General features: G+C 41.2%; 1 protein-coding gene and 1 long non-coding RNA gene across 4 annotated transcripts in view; one reads left to right on the top strand and one right to left on the bottom strand.

Annotated features, from left to right (window-relative positions):
- Positions 1 to 4117, top strand: part of cmc1 (C-x(9)-C motif containing 1) — a 77857-nt gene extending 73740 nt beyond the window's left edge. For all 3 annotated transcript variants that reach the window (XM_043689496.2, XM_043689495.2, XM_087986928.1), the window contains one exon: positions 3679 to 4117. In XM_043689496.2, coding sequence (XP_043545431.1) covers positions 3679 to 3799 — 121 coding nt within the window. In that variant the 3' untranslated portion in view covers positions 3800 to 4117. The remainder of the gene's footprint in view (positions 1 to 3678) is intronic.
- Positions 1 to 19823, bottom strand: part of LOC122549669 (uncharacterized) — a 49273-nt gene that overhangs the window by 12918 nt on the left and 16532 nt on the right. The gene's annotated exons all lie outside the window — the stretch shown is intronic.

Genomic DNA, 19823 nt, shown 5'->3' on the forward strand with positions numbered 1-19823 from the left:
GGTTTAGGATGAGAGGGGAAAGATACAAAAAGAGACCTAAGGGGCACCTTTTTCACGCAGAGGGTGGTGTGTGTATGGAATGAGCTGCCAGAGGATGTGGTGGAGGCTGGTACAATTGCAACATTTAAAAGGCACTTGGGTATATGAATAGAAAGAGTTTAGAGGGGTATGTGCTAAGTACTGGCAAGTGGGACTAGATTGGGTTGGGGTATTTGGTTGGCAGGAAGAGTTGGACTGAAAGGTCCGTTTCTATGTCTGTATGACAAGCCTGTCAGTTACAGGTTTTTAACAATGGTGAATGCCAACTACTTCATTATCAAAACTATTGTAACATCCACATATCAGTCTGAACTGTATTCCATGACCAAATACATTTTAACGTGTTGAAGTGTTATTATTTTCATAATTCCAGTCTTTTGGGAAGCTATCTTTAAAGCAAATGTTTCTTTTCTCTCTTGTTCCATGACGGGTGGACATCACTGACATGGGCAGCAGTTGTTACCCATCCCTGATTGCCCTTGATTGGCCATTTCGAAAGGCAGTTAAGAGTCAACTGTATTGCTACGCATCTGGAGTCCCATCTAGGCTGGACCAGATAGGGGTGGTGGATTTCCTTCCCCAACAGAATATTAGTGAATCAGATAGGTGTTTGCAACAATTGATGGTAATTGTCATGCCAACTTTATATATCAGTTTTCAGTTGAATTTAATTTCCATTGTTTGTTGTAACGGTATTGGATCTCAGGTCCCCAGAACACTAGCCTGAGCCTTTGAATGTCTCGTCCAGTGCATTACACCAGTGTCTCCACTCCTGTTGGGGCAACCACTGGAATAGAGGCTTCTGGACTCAAGAATTAGAATGCACTCTGCTTTCAGCAGAAAAGGGAGAAAAGCAAAGAGTAGTAAAACTGAAAAAGTTACATCTTTACAGTTGAATAATTATTTATTTTTATTTAGTCAGTAGCCTTGACTTGAATTCAAAAAGTGAAAGAAAATTAAAATAAGGTCTACATACATTACAGATTAGATTAGATTAGATTAGATTAGATTAAATTACATTACAGTGTGGAAACAGGCCCTTCGGCCCAACAAGTCCACACTGACCCGCCGAAGCGCAAACCACCCATACCCCTACATTTACCCCTCACCTAACACTACGGGCAATTTTTAGCATGGTTAATTCACCTGACCTGCACATCTTTGGACTGTGGGAGGAAACTGGAGCACCCAGAGGAAACCCACGCAGACACAGGGAGAATGTGCAAACTCCACACAGACAGTCGCCCGAGGCTGGAATCGAACCTGGGTCCCTGGCACTGTGAAACCGCAGTGCTGAGTCACCATCCCACCCCGTGGTAAGGAGGTAACCCGTGACTGTCAGCAAAAATATATCCAGTAAGGTGCTCTCAATTCAATTTTTAGAATCAATGCAAATCATCTTTGTGAATCCCATTATTTGTGCTATACCATTTTGAATGTGGCTCAAATATCCTGGAAGGATTAATATTGTTGCAAGTCTCTAATTTAAATAACAATTTAATCAGACTGTAAATAAGGATTAAAGTTGGTTTTCGTGCAACAGCTGTCACCTTGTTGGATCACATTTTCTTAAAATATCTTTTTTATTAGGAGAATGTTACGTGTTAAAAAGTGATAAGTAATTTTAACACTTCACTTACATGAGCTAGTTTTCTTGAACCAGTCTAATTTAACCCCTTTTCATAGATAGCAATTGTAATGCACATGAAAATTTTGAGATGTATTCACATTGTACAAATATTGTAGTTCATAATTTTGAAAATCAGTAGTGGTCCTTGTTAGTTTCTGACCAAGAGTGAAGTCTGCATTACACTTGAGGGTTAGGAAATTTTCAAGTTATTTTAAAATTAATCATGGCATAGTGAATGATATAAAAGATAGACATTATAGAAAATTGATTTTCTTTTGATTTGAGTCTTTCCAGCCTAAATTCAAATATCTTCTGCCCTGCTGGATAAGTTTTGATATTGGAACTCCTCATTAAAATGTAGTGCAATATTAATGCACTTTGGAGTACAAAATAACTATCTGACACATTGAAAATTTTAAAAATGGAGATCTGAATAAAGAAGTGTAATATGGTGCCTTCCATTAATTCTTCTTGTCCGTGGACATTCTGACTCTAAAATGGTTTTACATGGAATGTTGGAAGTGTGATAATGGTAGAAACAGCATCTGGAACTACAGGGAACATGGAAAGCAACTGTGTACCTCCATAACCAGTCAGCTAATAGAATTAGGAAAGAAGCAATGCAAGGACTGAAATGATGTGTAAACTAAAATAGGTGAATTTAATATTGATTCAGAAGTAAAAAAAAAGGTGGAAATGTAAGACTGGCTGAGGAGACAAAAGTAAAAGACAGGAACATTTTTTTTTTAAATCAAAAATGTATGCTTTTTGTCTCAACAATTAAAACTGAAGGAATGCGAATTCACATTTGTAATAGTTAATTTTTCAGGGCCATAGAAATTGATTGATAGTAATTAAGGCTGACAATTAAAATGACAATTACATGAGGTTTTTTTTGTGGTGTGTTTGGTTGTTAATATTACAGCCACTTAATGGCGTTTACTGGATGTCAGCATTGAGGTAGGAGCACACGATGTGGTTTTACAATGTAATAGTGCAACTTGGACACCAATTTCTGGATATACAGATTTAATCATACATCACCCCTTTTCTAAAGTAGCTTTACCATTCTTTCATAAATAATAGCAAGCCCATTAGCTTCACTGTATTTTGAAATCAAATGGAGTCCAAATTTCAGATTCTCATGGTACTTGCATGCTGCTCATTTTTGAGAGATAATATGTAATATGCCTTGACATTTATGAAATCCATTCATTGCCATACCATCTATTGCATGTATTCAGCATACAATATGTTACTGTGCATGGCATATAAAACGTGTCTACCCATGACTGTCATAATTGTTTTGATTTTCACTATTCAGACGCTTTTTATTTTTAGTTTGTGGTGTGTAACTCTCTGAAGGCGTGATTTTTCCCTCCCTGAAGAGGGGGAGTTGGCCCTCGAGAGAAGCTCACACTTTCATTTCCACCTCACTAATTACATTCTGGGAAATAAGATCCTGGTGACTTTTGACCTGACACTAATTAAGATCATTAAGTTGCTAATTAATGGCCACTTAGGACTTTAATCTGTCACCTCCCTGGTCTTCAGTACCCAGAGGCTGCAAGCCTCTGATTCGTGAACAATTTATGACAATCCAGAGCAACTGTTTCAAGACCTGTGATTCGCTGAGAAGCGTAAGCTCTGATTATTGGCATGTGATGGGTCAAGATTTATCAGTAGTAGCGGTGAGAATGCTAGATACCATCTAACACTCTGACTGCCACTTTGTTACCTGAAGACTTCTTCACCTGGATTCTTTTTCTGCAACCAAATTGCTAATTTAATTGAATGTGTGGATTTCCAAAATACAGTTCCTGGAAAATGGTATTTTTGGTAAAACAGGGAAAGCACTTTCAGTGCTGCGTGCACAATGTGAAGTTCTTTTATATCTTAAAAGCATGTTTCACAGTCATATGGTCTACATGTATATTTTCAGTTTAATTTTCATTTCATTTTACGATAAATTAATCTTACACGGATGTTGTTTTTCTCGTTCTTACAAGTTATAAAGATTCAGCATTATATGAAGAATGTAAACAAGAATACCTAAAGGAGAGGGAAGAATTCCGTCAAACTGGAATTCCTTCTAAGAAAAGGCAGCAGAAAGTACCCAGCAGCATGTAGAATAAGCCAATTGAAGAAGCCAGAACTGAAGAGGGAACATTTACAGAAATCTGTTCATTGTGAAGAATCATTCATCATGTTTGACAAATACAGTTTTATAATTGCTATATTATGTCAGATTGATTTTTGGAATTTTTTAAATTAGAAAATTGAACTATTACTGTTTGTAGATTCAGCACTTTTCAAATTTTATAGCATATATTTCTTAAATTTATTTTACATTGTTTCTTTCATGCAGAATTCCATAATTATAGACTAAGGCATGTGATTCAATTAAATTGTCTAAATGTCAGTATATCTTGTGCTGATCAGAATGTAGCTTCTCTGTCTTTTTTCACTGGATGCTTTCACTGTTTTGCAAGAGGTACATGTTGGCTGGTTCACACTCCTAAAAGGATCTCTGGCATATTAATTAAAAGTCACTGGTTACAGCAACTGCTGAAGGAAAGATAAACTGGTTATCTTCAGGAAGAAAGTTTTACTGTACACTTTACCATAGAGAAATGTGAGAACTCCTGAGTTGGTGGAGATCTGGAGGCTTCTCACTATGCAGTTCACATCCCCAAGTTGTTCAGCCAATCAATCTCTCAGTTTTTGGCAGGCAGAAGGTACCAAAGCTTTGTCATTACTACCTTGTAACTGCTGCTTACTTGAGTGACTTATTCATTTACTCCATAACTTTTTTTTTCCCTTTTGTATAGACAGATCTCATTGCTTCAGTTGTTTTGAGATGGGGATTTTGCTGCAATAAAAACCAGTAGTCCAAACTCACCCTGTATCACTCAATGTTAGGACCCCATATGCTCAGCCATTGGAACTTTAAGCAGGATGTCCATGAATCCAACCAACATTGCACCTTGGAGAAGTAGATCATTGGAGAGGAATGACTTCTCTTTGCTGAACTTGCTGTGCCCTTATATGGTATTCTCAGTTTCACTTAGGATTTGATCTTACTTTATGAGGGAGGAATTATTTGAATTTCTTTGTCAATTTCAGTCTGACTGTACTGTTATTACTTCATTAGGTATGGTTCCACAAAGTCTCTTGCCTAAGTCAGTTTAAATGTTTTTGCTGCAACCCTGATGATATTTGAGTATAGATATTGTACCTACCATTCTCCCTGAGAAACAGGAAGAATGTGATTCTGTATAAACTTCAACAAGGGACAGCTCAGCTGGACAGTGATCAACAGCAGTCTGTTCAACTTGATTGCTGGCAATTATTACCAAATGCTTTGAAAGCATCGCTCACCCACAGCATCAGTCCAGACTGACACCATCGTGCTTAGCTGTGCCCACTGGGAGCAATGCCAAATAATAGGCAGAAGTAGTAGGAAATCTGACTCTTAGAATACTGGGTTTTTCTTTTGCCAAACAGGGCATTTAACATTAGTTATCCTGTTTGCAGAGAGTTGGCCATGGCACGAACTCCCAACTCCTTCACAGCCATTCAACACTGATTAAACACTGCAGAAAATATTTCATGACAGCCAGAAGTGATCACTAGCCTTTCCTCCTCACTGACCCCAGGCAACAATTTGTCATTTCACCCTCAAAATCAATATTCGACCTACCAACACTTTGTGTAAGGGCACCTGCAAGTCCCTAACAAATCCCTTACAGGGTGGCGTGGTGGCTCAGTGATTGGCACTGCAGCCTCACAGCGCCAGGGACCTGGGTTCGATTCCAGCCTCGGGTGACTGTGTGGAGTTTGCACCTTCTCCCCGTGTCTGTGTGGGTTTCCTCCGGGTGCTCCAATTTCCTCTCACAGTCCAAAGATGTGCAGGTCAGGTGAATTGGCCTATAGTGTTCAGGAATGTGTAGGTTGGGGCAAAAATAGAGTAAAGGGAAATGGGTTTGGGTGGGATACTCTTCAGAAGATCCATGTGGACTTGTAGGGCCGAAGGGCCTGTTTCCACACTTTAGGGATTCTATGGATAACTAATAAATGCAAAACACTTTTGTGCACTTTCACATCTTTGCACACCATTTGCTTCACTCCACCTCTTGGCACAACTGTCACATGCAACTCAACTAACTGCTTTATCGCCATAAGACACAAACGTCAGCCTCTTTAGCTTTGTTCTGAGGTACCTTCTGCCATCCCATCGTTACAGTTTCCCAACTGTAATATGAGTTTACATAAGGCAGCACTAAAGGAGGTCTTGAGGTCAGACAATCACCAGAGGGTGAAATAGAAAAAGAGAGACAAAACAACCAGACCATAGAGCACTGTTGACCTAATGCTCAAAGCCAAACCCTCCGGTTTCCACCCTGACCGCTATCTCTATTACTAGCTCCCCTCCAGTCTCTGTGTGTGGATGAGGGTGGGGGGAAGGGGATGTGTACAGGGGGAGGAATAATGACGTACAAATGTCAGATGGTAATAGCTCAAGTCCATAGTTGGCCATGGTGCTGTATATCATGACAGCAGTATATACGAGAACTTTGCCTATTCCACCTCAGAGTGCCCTGACACATTTGGTGGGGGGTGAAGACAGGCTGCACAGGACATCCTGCAGAGGTGCAGCCATCATTAGCTCTTTGAGTCAGTTGCCATTAGGTGGGGCCTGCCTTAGCCCCTGATCCTTTTGTACAACCTAAGAAGCCAAATGTGCACCTAGCCCTTCCACACAACCTGAGAGAGGGGTGAAGAAGACCGAGTTAGGCACGAGGGGCAAGACCAGGTAAGAAAATGTTGAAAGTTGCACCATTGATAAATTTTGATTTTCTTTGAATAAAATAAATATTTTTGAAATTTTTGCAAATTTCTCATGTATCGTTCCATGTGCCATGATAGTCTTTTAGGAAAAGGAACGCTCATTTGTTTGTGGGGGATTAGAGAGATTTTATGGAATCTGCAAGAGCAGAATGTGCAGCCTACACATTGAACTAGGTAAAAAATAGCGATTTTCCAACAGTGGGTTGAGATGCAGATGCAAAGTCTGTGGTATAGTTTCAGTATATATCAGGCTTTACACAAGTATGTGGTGGGCTCTTAAGTGTAACACATTTACATGCTATGAATAGTTATGAATGCATAATCAAGTTCTTTTTAAAATCAAGTTCTACCCTCAAGAAAATAATAGCAGTGCATGAGAATCTTGTGCCATCTAGTTTGCCTTAATGTAAAAGTGGTGTGCACCCATTGGTTTTGTGTAACTTTATCTGAGATCTGCAATTTTCCTTATTGACCTCTACAGCATGAAAAAGGGGAGAATTGCAGTTTGCATGAAGCATCATAAGATGCTTCGTGAAGAACAGAGAAAATGGTAAAAGAGGGGGAGGTGTGGCATTGTAACAGTATTACGGTTGCAGAAAGGACATTTGAGGACTCATCTACTGAGATAGTATGGGCTGAGATTAGAAACAGGAAAGGAGAGATTACCCAGTTGGAAGTTTTCTATAGGCCTCTGAATAGTTCCCGAGAGGCAGAGGAAAGGATAGCAAAGATGATCCTCGATAGTGAGAGTGACAGGGTAGTTGTTATGGTGTCTTTAACTTTCCAAATATTGACTGGGGATACTCTAGTTCAAGTACTTTAGATGGGTCAGTTTTTGTCCAATGTGTGCAGGAGACCGTATGGAGACACCGTATGGAGACAGGCCAACAAGGGGCAAGGCCACATTGGATTTGATACTGGGTAATGAACCTGGCCAGGTGTTAGATTTGGAGGTAGGTGAGCACTTGGTGATAGTGACTACAATTCAGTTGTGTTTACTTTAGTGATGGAAAGGGATACGTATATATCACAGGGCAAGAGTTATAGCTGGGGGAAAGGCAATTAGGCAAGACATAGGATGGGAAGGAAACTGCAGGGGATGGGCACTATTGAAATGTGGAGCTTATTCAAATATCAGCTAATGCAGGTCCTTGATAAGGATATACAGGTCAGGCAGGAAGGAAGTGGTCAAGCACAGGAGCTATGGTTTACTAAGAAAGATAAATCTCTTGTCAAGAGGAAGAAGGCAGCTTATATTCGATGAGATGTGATGGTTCAGTTAGGATGCTTGAGAGTTACAAATTAGCCAGGAAAGGCCTAAACAGAGAGCTAAGAGGAGCCAGGAGGGGACATGAGAAGTTGTTGGCGGATAGGCTTTCTATAGGTATATCAGGAATAAAAGAATGACTAGAATAAGATTAGGGCCAATTAAAGATAATAGTGGGAAGTTGTGCGTGGAGTCAGAGGAGATGGGAAAATGCTTACTTTACAAATGAATACTTTTTGTCAGTAATCACACTAGAAAAGACAATGTGGTCGAGGAGACTACTGAGATACAGGCTACTCACTAGATGGGATTGAGGTGCGTAAGGAGGAGGTGTTAACAATTCTGGAAAGTGTAAAAATAGATAAGTCCCCTGGGCTGGGTGGGTTTTATCCTAGGATTCTCTGGGAAGCCAGGGAGGAGATTGCCGAGCGTTTGGCTTTGATCTTTATGTTGTCATTGTCTATAGGAATAGTGCCAGGAGACTGGAGGATAGCAAATGTTCCCTTGGATAAGAAGCGGGGTAGAGACAGAGGGCAGTGGAGGCCCACTCTCTGGATTCATTAAAGAAGGAGTTGGATAGAGCTCTCAAAGATAGTGGAATCAAGGATTATGGAGATAAGGCAGGAACAGGATACTGATTAGGAATGATCAGCCATGATTATATTGAATGGTGGTGCAGGCTCGAAGGGCTGAATGGCCTACTTCTGCACCTATTGTCTATTGAGACAACGCTGGAAATTATAGACCTGTGAGTCTTACTTTGGTTGTGAGTAAAGTGTTGGAAAGGGTTATAAGAGATAGGATTTATAATCATCTAGAAAGGAATAATTTGATTAGGGATAGTCAACATGGTTTTGTGAAGGGTAGGTCGTGTCTCACAAACATTATTGAGTTCTTTGAGAAGGTGACCAAATGGGGAACGAGGGTATATGGATTTCAGTAAAGTATTTAACAAGGTTCCCCACGGTAGGCTATTGCACAAAATATGGAGGCATGGGATTAAGGGTGATTTAGCGATTTGGATCAGAAATTGGCTAGCTAAAAGAAGACAGGGTGGTGGTTGATGGGAAATATTCATCCTGGAGTTCAGTTACTAGTGGGGTACCGCACGGATCTGTTTTGAGTCCATTGTTGTTTGTCATTTTTATAAATGACCTGTATGAGAGCAGAAAAGGATGGGTTAGTAAATTTGCGAATGACAGTAAGGTCGATAGAGTTGTGGATAGTGACAAAGGATGTTGTAGGTTACAGAGGGACATAGATAAGCTGCAGAGCTGTGCTGAGAGGTGGCAAATGGAGTTTAATGCAGAAAAGTGTGAGGTGATTCACTTTGGAAGGATCAACAGGAATAAAGAGTACTGGGCTAATGGTAAGATTCTTGGTACTGTAGATGAGCAGAGAGATCTCGGTGTCCACGTACATAGATCCTTGAAAGTTGCCACCCAGTTTGATAGGGTTGTAAAGAAGTCATACGGTGTGCTAGCTTTTATTAGTGGAGGGATTGAGTTTCGGAACCATGTGATCATGCTGTAGCTGTACAAAACTCTGCTGAGGGCCATATTTGAGGTAGTGTGTACAGTTCTGGTCACCGCATTATAAGAAGGATGTGGAAGCTTTGGAAAGGGTGCAGAGGAGATTTACAAGAATATTGCCTGGTATGGAGTGGAGGTCTTACGGGGAAAGGCTGAGGGACTTGAGGCTATTTTCGTTAGAGAGAAGAAGGTTAAGAGGTGACTTAATTGAGACATAAGATAATCAGAAGGTTAGATAGGGTGGACAGTGAGAGCCTTTTTCCTCGGATCACGTTGGCTAGCACGAGGGGGACATAGCTTTAAATTGAGGGGTGATAGATATAGGACAGATGTCAGAGTCATAGGAGCGTGGAACACACTGCCTGCAACAGTGGTAGACTTACCAACTTTAAGGGCATTTAAATGGTCATTGGATAAGCATATGGACGAGAATGGAATAGTGTAGGTTAGCTGGACTTCAGATTGGTTTCACAAGTCGGTGCAACATTGAGGGCTGAAGGGACTGTACTATGCTATAATGTTCTATGTGCTATAACTGGCAATGGTGAGTCAGTCATGGGGTTTGGGATGAATGTGGGGTGGGTTCAGGAGGAGTGAGGGTTTGACACCCTTTGAATGATGGGGTGATGGGGTTAGTCAGTCAATACATGAAAGGCAGAGAGGGCTGTAGATTCTGGAGATCAGAGACAAAAAGTGTGGTGTGGAAAAACACAGCACTCTCCTGCTCCTTAGATGCTGCCTGACCCACTGTGTTTTTCCAGCACCACACTTTTTGATATGCAAAGCAGTGCCAGCGCTATCCAAATGTCTGAGTATCTCAGGTTGTTGTTGATTCTTACAGGGCTCTGAGGTCAGCATGTAACAGTTCAGTTATCCCACAGAGTGATCTTGGCTAACAGTATTTACAATGCATAGAAGGCTAGGCCAGCTGAAACTCTTGAGTTCAACCATGCCCCACAGAGTAGAGAGTATGATACTAGCTTGAACATTTGCTATAAAGTAAACAAAAAATCGCAATATTGCTTTTCCCACAATGAAGGAAATGCCCTTCATTCACTTGTAACAATCAGTCCATACCAATTATGAAACATATAAGTGCATCTAGCTCTCTAAGTACCAATAAATAGTGATGATGCACATATGAATAAAGTAAAATCAATGTAGCAATAACTGACATTAAATTTTGAAAAACAGCAGGACTATTTTATGCTTCCAATAAATCTTTATGTAGCAATGGAGGGTCTGGTAGTGTGGCCAAGCGGGCCAAGGGCGCTGAATTAAGCCTCCAGTCTCACCAAAGGCAGTTCGAGGGGGATCTGCCTTTGGAGGTAGTATGGGCTGAAGTCAGAAATAGGAAAGGTGCAGTCACCTTGTTGGGTGTTTACTATAGGCCCCCAAATAGCAGCAGAGATGTGGAGAAACAGATTGGGAAACAGATTTTGGAAAGATGCAGAAGCCACAGGATAGTAGTCATGGGTGATTTCAACTTTCCAAATATTGATTCGAAGCTCTTTAGATCAAGTAGATTGGAAGGGGCGGTGTTTGTGCAGTGTGTCCAGGAAGCTTTTCTAACTCAGTATGTAGATTGTCCGACCAGAGGGGAGGCCATATTGGATTTGGTACTCTGTAACGAACTGGGACAAGTGATGGGCTTGTTAGTGGGTGAGCATTTTGGTGATGGTGACCACAATTCTGTGACTTTCACCTTGGTTATGGAGAGAGATAGGTGCGTGCAACAGGGCAGGTTTTACAATTGGGGGAAGGGTAAATATGATGCTGCAAGACAGGATCTGAGGAGCATAAATTGGGAGCATAGGCTGTCCGGGAAGGATGTCGTTGAAATGTGGAACTTTTTCAAGGAACAGATACGACGTGTCCTTGATATGTATGTACCTGTCAGGCAGGAAAGAGATGGTCGTGTGAGGGAACCTTGGTTGACGAAGGAGGTTGAATGTCTTGGAAGGAGGAAGAAGGAGGCTTACATAAGGTTGAGGAAACAAGGTTCAGGCAGAGCGCTGGAGGGATACAGGATAGCCAGAAGGGACCTGAAGAAAGGGATTAGGAGAGCTAAGAGAGGGCATGAAAAATCTTTGGCAGGTAGGATCAAGGATAACCCCAAGGCCTTTTATGCGTATGTGAGAAACATGAGAATGACGAGAACGAGGGTAGGTTCGAATAAGGACAGTAGTGGGAGATTCTGTATTGAGTCAGAAGAGATAGGAGAGGTCTTGAATGAGTACTTTTCTTCAGTATTTACAAACGAGAGGGACCGTATTGTTGAAGAGGAGAGTATGAAACAGACTGGTAAGCTAGAGGAGATACTTGTTAGGAAGGAAGATGTGTTGGGCATTTTGAAAAACCTGAGGATAGACAAGTCCCCAGGGACTGACGGGATATATCCTAGGATTATGTGGGAAGCAAGAGAGGAAATTGCAGAACAGTTGGCAATGATCTTTTCATCTTCACTGTCAACGGGGGTGGTATCAGGGGACTGGAGAATGGTGAATGTTGTGCCCCTGTTCAAAAAAGGGAATAGGGATAACCCCGGGAATTACAGGCCAGTTAGTCTTACTTCGGTGGTAGGCAAAGTAATGGAAAGGGTACTGAGGGATAGGATTAACGAGTATCTGGAAAGACACTGCTTCGTTAGGGACAGCCAGCACGGATTTGTGAGGGATAGGTCTTGCCTTACAAGTCTTATTGAATTCTTTGAGGAGGTGACCAAGCATGTGGATGAGGGTAGAGCAGTGGATGTAGTATACATGGATTTTAGTAAGGCATTTGATAAGGTTCCCCATGGTAGGCTTATGCGGAAAGTCAGGAGGCATGGGATAGTGGGAAGTTTGGCCAGTTGGATAGAGAACTGGCTAACCGGTCGAAGTCAGAGAGTGGTGGTAGATGGTAAATATTCAGCCTGGAGCCCAGTTACAAGTGGAGTTCCGCAGGGATCAGTTCTGGGTACTCTGCTGTTTGTAATTTTTATTAATGACTTGGAAGAGGGAGTTGAAGGGTGGGTCAGTAAATTTGCAGACGATACGAAGATTGGTGGAGTTGTGGATAGTGAGTAGGGCTGTTGTCGGCTGCAAAGGGACTTGGATATGATGCAGAGCTGGGCTGAGGAGTGGCAGATGGAGTTCAACCATGTCAAGTGTGAGGTTGTCCATTTTGGAAGGACAAATAAGAATGCGGACTACAGGGTTAACGGTAGGGTTCTTAGTAAGGTGGAGGAGCAGAGGGATCTTGGGGTCTATGTTCATAGATTTTGAAAGTTGCCACTCAGGTGGATAGAGTTTGTAAGAAGGCCTATGGTGTATTAGCGTTCATTAGCAGAGGGATTGATTTCAAGAGTCGTGAGGTGATGTTGCAGCTGTATAGGACCTTGGTAAGGCCACATTTGGAGTACTGTGTGCAGTTCTGGTCGCCTCATTTTAGGAAAGATGTGGAAGCTTTGGATAGAGTGCGGAGGAGATTTACCAGGATGTTGCCTGGAATGGAGAATAGGTCGTATGAGGATAGGTTGAGAGTGCTAGGACTTTTCTCATTGGAACGGCGAAGAATGAGGGGTGACTTGATAGAGGTTTATAAGATGATCAGGGGAATAGATAGAGTAGACAGTCAGAGACTTTTTCCCCGGGTACAACAGTGTTACAAGGGGATATAAATTTAAGGTGAAGGATGGAAGGTATAGTGGGGATGTCAGGGGTAGGTTCTTTACCCAGAGAGTGGTGGGGGCATGGAATGCACTGCCTGTGGGAGTGGCGGAGTCAGAATCATTGGTGACCTTTAAGCGGCAATTGGATATGTACATGGATAGGTGCTTAAGCGAGGACAAATGTTCTGTGCTGTATTGTTCTATGTTCTAATGGAGTTGGACAGAGTTTGGCCACAATGCACAGGTCACTCTGTTTGACCAGGAGATTTATTTATCTATTTGCTGCTGCCATATTGTAAGCAGATGGCAGATTTCATCACTGAAGAGTATCCCAACTATGGAATTGCATATCTCTTCCATGCACACCAATGGGACTGTAAATTTTAACTAATTGAGTAGGGGAAGGAAAAACACAAGTAGTGGACACTTTTAGTTCCACGATTGGGAATGGAGTGAACTGACAAAACTGTATCCTTGGTGTGAACTCAGGTAATGCTCTGTAATGATGTGTCTCGTTGGATGATGAAAACCTGATTCTTGCAGAATGTTAGCATTAAGTTGCATGCCCATCAGAAAAGGCATGCCTTGACCTGAAATCAACCTGAAGTAATGTTTAGGAGTAGGGAAAGTTGCAAGCTCCCTCCCCTCCAAAAACGCACACATTTGAAAGGACAGTTTTCCAAACCAAATTCAACCCCACTATAAAACTGACATGTCCAGTTTATGTAACAATTACAGATACACATTTGTCTGCATGTCTGAGATAGAAGGGGGTGATTTAAAAGCTCAACAATAATTCTGCAATCTATGGCAGCTGCATGGAGTGTTCCAGTCTGTTCCGAGTGATAAATTTACACTTAAGTAACGCCTCCTTGTGAAGTCTAAGCTTTCACACCAACACCCGTGATAACATTTCCAAAAGTATCCACAGGTGAAATCTGATATTTTTTTTAAATGCATATTTTAGTTTAGTGAATGTAACTCTAGGTTGAATCAGTGGCACAAATAAACTAAAAATAGTGATTTATTTTGAAGTATTTGCATTTGTTCTGGTCATTAATGCTGACAATTTGATGATTAATTGACTTGCAAGCTGCATAATTTTCCTTTCTCAAGTTATGCTTCTAACTTTAATATGTACAGCTATGCCACTGCATACTAAATGTGAGAAAGCAACAGTATGGCTTGCGCTGGCCCAGGCAGATTGCACATTAAAACTGTAAAAAGTCAGTTCTGCAAAACAACCTTTTAACATTCACCAGCTTTTTGCAAAATGTACTAGAGGTAAGCAATGACATGATAAATGCTTCAAAATTTGCCCACAAATCTTTCTTACAGCTTATAAACACGCTGAATTCTACGTTTTTTAATTGGATCTTGGCAGGAAAGATTTCAATTCAGTCTATGTAGTATTGCTCATATGAGTCACTGCACCTCAGTGATCCACTGTGTGTGTGAATCATTCATGCATTTTTGAAAGATGTGTTGAGGTATGTTTTAAATGGAAGGCAGTTTTTACGTGGAATTATGAAAGACAAGGTAAATTTTCCTCTTCAGTGTCTGTGTTACCTGTCTGTTACAACTGCCTGATTTTCAAACTATGCATATTAGCCAGGCGACTGATCTACTCTGGCAGATTGCTGCCATGTTTGATATGAATGTACTGTGATGCTCTTTGAATCATCATCTTTAAAACATATGCCATTGGCAGCCTTGACTAAGAATAACTGTGCTTGGGTCCATTTGATTTCTTTGTCTTAATCAATGACCTGTTGTATTTTGTCAAAATTAATGTCATTCCCACTATTGTTTGTAACAGAGTGGATAACTCCCCTTTGAATTATGAAGATTGGTGACTGCAGGCAGAATTACTCAGTGGGTTGGTAAATACTTTCAACACCAGGAAAACAATTTTATTAAGGACTGGCCAAATAATCGCAGAATAAAACACATGTGATTATTCTGCTTCTGCATCACATGATCAATGGTGAGGTATATACACTGGTAAATGCAATTGGAAAAGCAGGTAATCCTCAAGCAAGATGATGAATGTCAGCCATGACCTTAAAGCATGGCAGAACAGGCTCAAGGGTCTGAATGCCTTACTCTTGAGCCTATTTCTTATGGTCTTGTGGTCTGATGTAGATTTTCAGGTGAAACTTTCAGCCTTGAAGAAAGAAGTTACATGCAGAATTAGGCATTTCATACTGAAACACTCCCTATTGTGTAAGGAATTATTTACGCAGAAACCACTTTCATTAGGTATCAGCCTAATGGGAATGAGACTTACAAACACCTGCCTGAGTTCATTGCTGATCAGATGACACACCTATATTTTAAAACTTATTTTTAGGACAGAGGTAACTCTTTGAAGTATCATTATCTGATTCTTCTTAAAAGTTTTGTGAAATTAATTACAAAATTTCAATTTCTTCCCTCTTTAATTTGGAAGCTGTGTATTGAACTGAATATAAATTATTCACAGGCAGAATCTTTAATGACAGCTGAAATTTTGATCAATTTTAAATCATTTGTACAGTACATAACCTGAATTATATTACATAGTACAGCAACAGGCCAACCAGTTGATGCCATCATTAATGCTGCCACCTATGTGGCGGCACAGTGGCTCAGTGGTTAGCACTGCTGCCTCACAGCGCCAGGGACCTGAGTTCAATTCCAGCCTCAGGTGACTGTCTGTGTGGAGTTTGCACATTCTCCCCCTGTCTGTGTGGGTTTCCTCCGGGTGCTCCAGTTTCCTCCCACAGTCCAAAGCTGTGCAGGTCAGGTGAATTGGCCATGCTAAATTGCCAACAGTGCATTAGTCAGAGGGAAATGGGTCTGGGTCTTCAGAGAGTCGGTGTGGACGTTTTGGGCCGAAGGGCCTGTTTCCACATTGTAGGGAATCTAATCCCTCTCTCCGAGTATAATCCTCTGTTCCCTTCTTGCTCATGTTATTAGCCCACCATAAATGCAGCTATAATAACTTCTTCATCCACTCCCCTGGTAGCAATTTCCATTTTCTCACCACACACAGGATAAAGAATTCCCTTCAGAGTTTAATATTTGACTTGGTGATAATCTCACTCCCAAAAAGTGGATATATTCTTCACATGCCTACTCAAGAAAACTTTAGCTACGTGGGGACCTCTATTAGGTCATCTCTCAAGAGAAAGGTTCCTCTTTGCCTTTTTTTATAGTATGGTGACTAGAATTGAATCCAGATATGATCTGACCAAGGTTCAGTACTTATTTAACACAAGTTCTTTACATCACAGTTCCATCACTGTAAGAGAAGCCCTAGTGCTTAGTTTTAATAATGACTATGTTTACCCGTGTCGTTATTTGTAGAGATTTGTATAGTTCCAGATCACCTCGTTCTGTGACCTCACTTAGCTTTTTTTAAATATTCAACCTTTTGCCAGTGTATAATAGCTCATAATTTATCTATGTTGAAATTCATTTGCAACTTAAATATCCATTTGAGCTTTTTAGTGGCCTTCTGTTGCAATTGTCAGTATTATCTCCTCCCTTACCCCCAACCCCTTTCCCCCGATTTAGTGTTTTCCACAAATCCAGTGATTAGCCATTTGTGTTTTGAGATCCAGTGTTCAACTGACTATACAGAGATGAGAAATGGCAAAGATAAAAAGGTCTGAAATTGTTCTGTGACAGCAGATAGTGTAGACACCATACTGTAAAATACACTGCAGTGTGAATGGGTTTGGATCGAGAGGGGAGGCCTTGGGCAGAAAATTATAGCATTTATTCTCAGCTGAACTCAAATAGAAATGTTTCCATCGCACTTCAAAAGGAAAAAGTTGCTAAACTTCAAGTGGGTTAGACACCTTTATTATCATCAAGACTGTGGATCAAGTTATTTCCATAATATTGCTGAAGTGACCTCAGCATTTCAACATTTCAGAATTTAGTGCAGCAGTACATGTAATATAGAGTGAAGTCCATATTAACAACGGAACATCACCTTGTTCAAATATGTGATCATAGGAAGGGAAATTTCACTAATTGGGTTAGGTGTCACCATCCAAGAACTGAAGTTGCTATCTGAAACTTGTTCATCACTAATGATAGCAAAATGACTGTGTCTCAGTCATTCAAAACGAGTTCAGGATTAGAGTTCAGGATTAATCTCTTGTTAGTTTCTCACAAATTTGAGTTGAAACATAATTCCCCATTTTAAAAAAAAGACTGAGATTATCTGCAAAAGGAAGCAGAAAGCAGACAGGTATAAGAGGCAGTTTGTGCCTGTTTGTTCTCTGATGCAGCACCAACCACTAGGGGAAAAGGGCTTATTGTTGAGGTAGAGGACTGACACCAAACCCCTTTCTATTTTATTTTAAAGCAAAGTAGTTATCCAAATTAAATAAACATAGGACTTTCAGGCCCTGAAGTGCTCCTGAATAAAGGGGAAAATTATGATAGAAACTTACCAGTATACATTAAAATGTCATTTGGGGATATGATCATTCACCCCCGACCCGATGTTCCCACCAGTTACTGAAGGCCTGAGATGCCCCAAGTGGATTCCTCTTGTTTATTTTAAAACAACAAATCCTCAACTGGTTACACAGCCCCTGATGGGACAGTCTAACAAAAACACAATCAAATGGTTAATGGGAATGTATAAAAATGAATGTAAACAGATTAAATCATAACAGATTTAAAAAGTTACAATCAACTGGTTTAGTCATAAATCTTGCCAAAGATTGGTGAACAAAGATGTGGGTAATCCACCTAGGGCAAAGAGTAGGGCAAGAAAACTGCTGCCAAGAATGAAGATCAGTTCTGATTCAATCAGCTTGCATTCATTTTTATAAGTTTCCATTAACCTTTTGATTATGTTTCTGTTGGGGTTTTGTTTGGAATCTGTACTCTGCCATGTAGGAATGCAGATTCCAACCAAAGTCCCATCCCAGTACAAACCCTGTCTACCCCAATCCCAACACCCAACTCTAAACAGACCCCCCAACCCAATCCCAACCTCCAGCCCTAAACTCCCCCACCTCGATCCCAACACCCAGCCCAATATAGATCTCTGCCTGATCCCAATACCCAGCCTGATATAGGTCCACACAAAGAAGGGTGAGGTGATGTATTTGGGTAGGAAGAGCATGGACAAGCTCCATAAACCAATGGGGTGGAATAATTAAAGAGAGAGAATCATAGAGATGTACAGCATGGAAACAGACCGTTCGGTCCAACCCGTCCATGCTGACCAGATATCCCAATCCAATCTAGTCCCACCTGCCAGTACCCGACCCAAATCCCCTCAAACCCTTCCTATTCATATACTCATCCAAATGCCTTTTAAATGTTGCAATTGTACCAGCCTCCACCACTACTTCTGGCAGCTCATTCCATACACATACCATCCTTTGCGTGAAAATGTTGCCCCTTAGGTCTCTTTTATAACTTTCCCCTCTCACCCTAAACCTATGCCCTATAGTTCTGGACTCCCCCCACCTCAGGGAAAAGACTTTGTCTATTTATCCTATCCATGCCCCTCATAATTTTGTAAACCTCTATAAGGTCACCCCTCAGCCTCTGACGCTCCAGGGAAAACAGCCCCAGCCTGTTCGGCCTCTCCCTATAGCTAAAATCCTCCAACCCTGGCAACATCCTTGTAAATCTTTTCTGAACCCTTTCAAGTTTCACAACATCTTTCTGATAGGAAGGAGATCAGAATTGCATGCAATATTCCGACAGTGGCCTAACCAATGTCCTGTACAGCCGCAACCTGACCTCCCAACTCTTGTACTCAATAGTCTGACCAATAAAGGAAAGCATACCAAATGCCTTCTTCACTATCCTATCTACCTGCGAATCCACTTTCAAAGAGCTATGAACCTGCACTCCAAGGTCTCTTTGTTCAGCAATGCTCCCTTGGACCTTACCATTAAGTCCTGCTAAGATTTGCTTTCCCAAAATGCAGCACCTCACATTTATCTGAATTAAACTCCATCTGCCACTTCTCAGCCCATTGGCCCATCCGACCAAGATCCTATTGCAATCTGAGGTAACCCTCTTTGCTGTCCACTACACCTCCAATTTTGGTGTCATCTGCAAACTTACTAACTGTACCTCTTATGCTCGCATCCTAATCATTTATATAAATGACGAAAAGTAGAGGGCCCAGCACTGATCCTTGTGGCACTCCACTGGTCACAGGGCTCCAGTCTGAAAAACAACCCTCCACCACTCTGTCTTCTATGTTTGAGCCAGTTCTGTATCCAAATGGCTAGTTCTCCCTGTATTCTGTGAGATCTAACCTTGCTAATCAGTCTCCCATGGGGAATCTTGTCGAACACCTTACTGAAGTCCATATAAATCACATCTACTGCTCTGCCCTCATCAATCTTCTTTGTTACTTCTTCAAAAAACTCAATCTTCTTAAACAGTGGCACCACGTTAGCCAACCTCCAGTCTTCCGGCACCTCACCTGTGACTATCGATGATACAAATATCTCAGCAAGAGGCCCAGCAATCACTTCTCTAGCTTCCCACAGAGTTCTCGCATACACCTGATCAGGTCCTGGGGATTTATCCACTTTTAACCGTTTCAAGACATCCAGCACTTCCTCCTCTGTAATATGGACGTTTTGCAAGATGTCACCATCTATTTCCCTACAGTCTATATCTTCCATGTTCTTTTCCACAGTAAATACTGATGCAAAATACTCGTTTAGTATCTCCTCCATTTTCTGTGGCTCAACACAAAGGCCACCTTGCTGATCTTTGAGGGGCCCTATTCTCTCCCAAGTTACCCTTTGGTCCTTAATGTATTTGTAAAAACTCTTTGGATTCTCCTTAATTCTATTTACCAAAACTATC

Source organism: Chiloscyllium plagiosum, unplaced genomic scaffold, assembly GCF_037043375.1.
Source record: "Chiloscyllium plagiosum isolate Xiang-an unplaced genomic scaffold, Cpla_swu_hap1 HiC_scaffold_5, whole genome shotgun sequence".
Lineage (NCBI taxonomy): Eukaryota > Metazoa > Chordata > Chondrichthyes > Orectolobiformes > Hemiscylliidae > Chiloscyllium > Chiloscyllium plagiosum.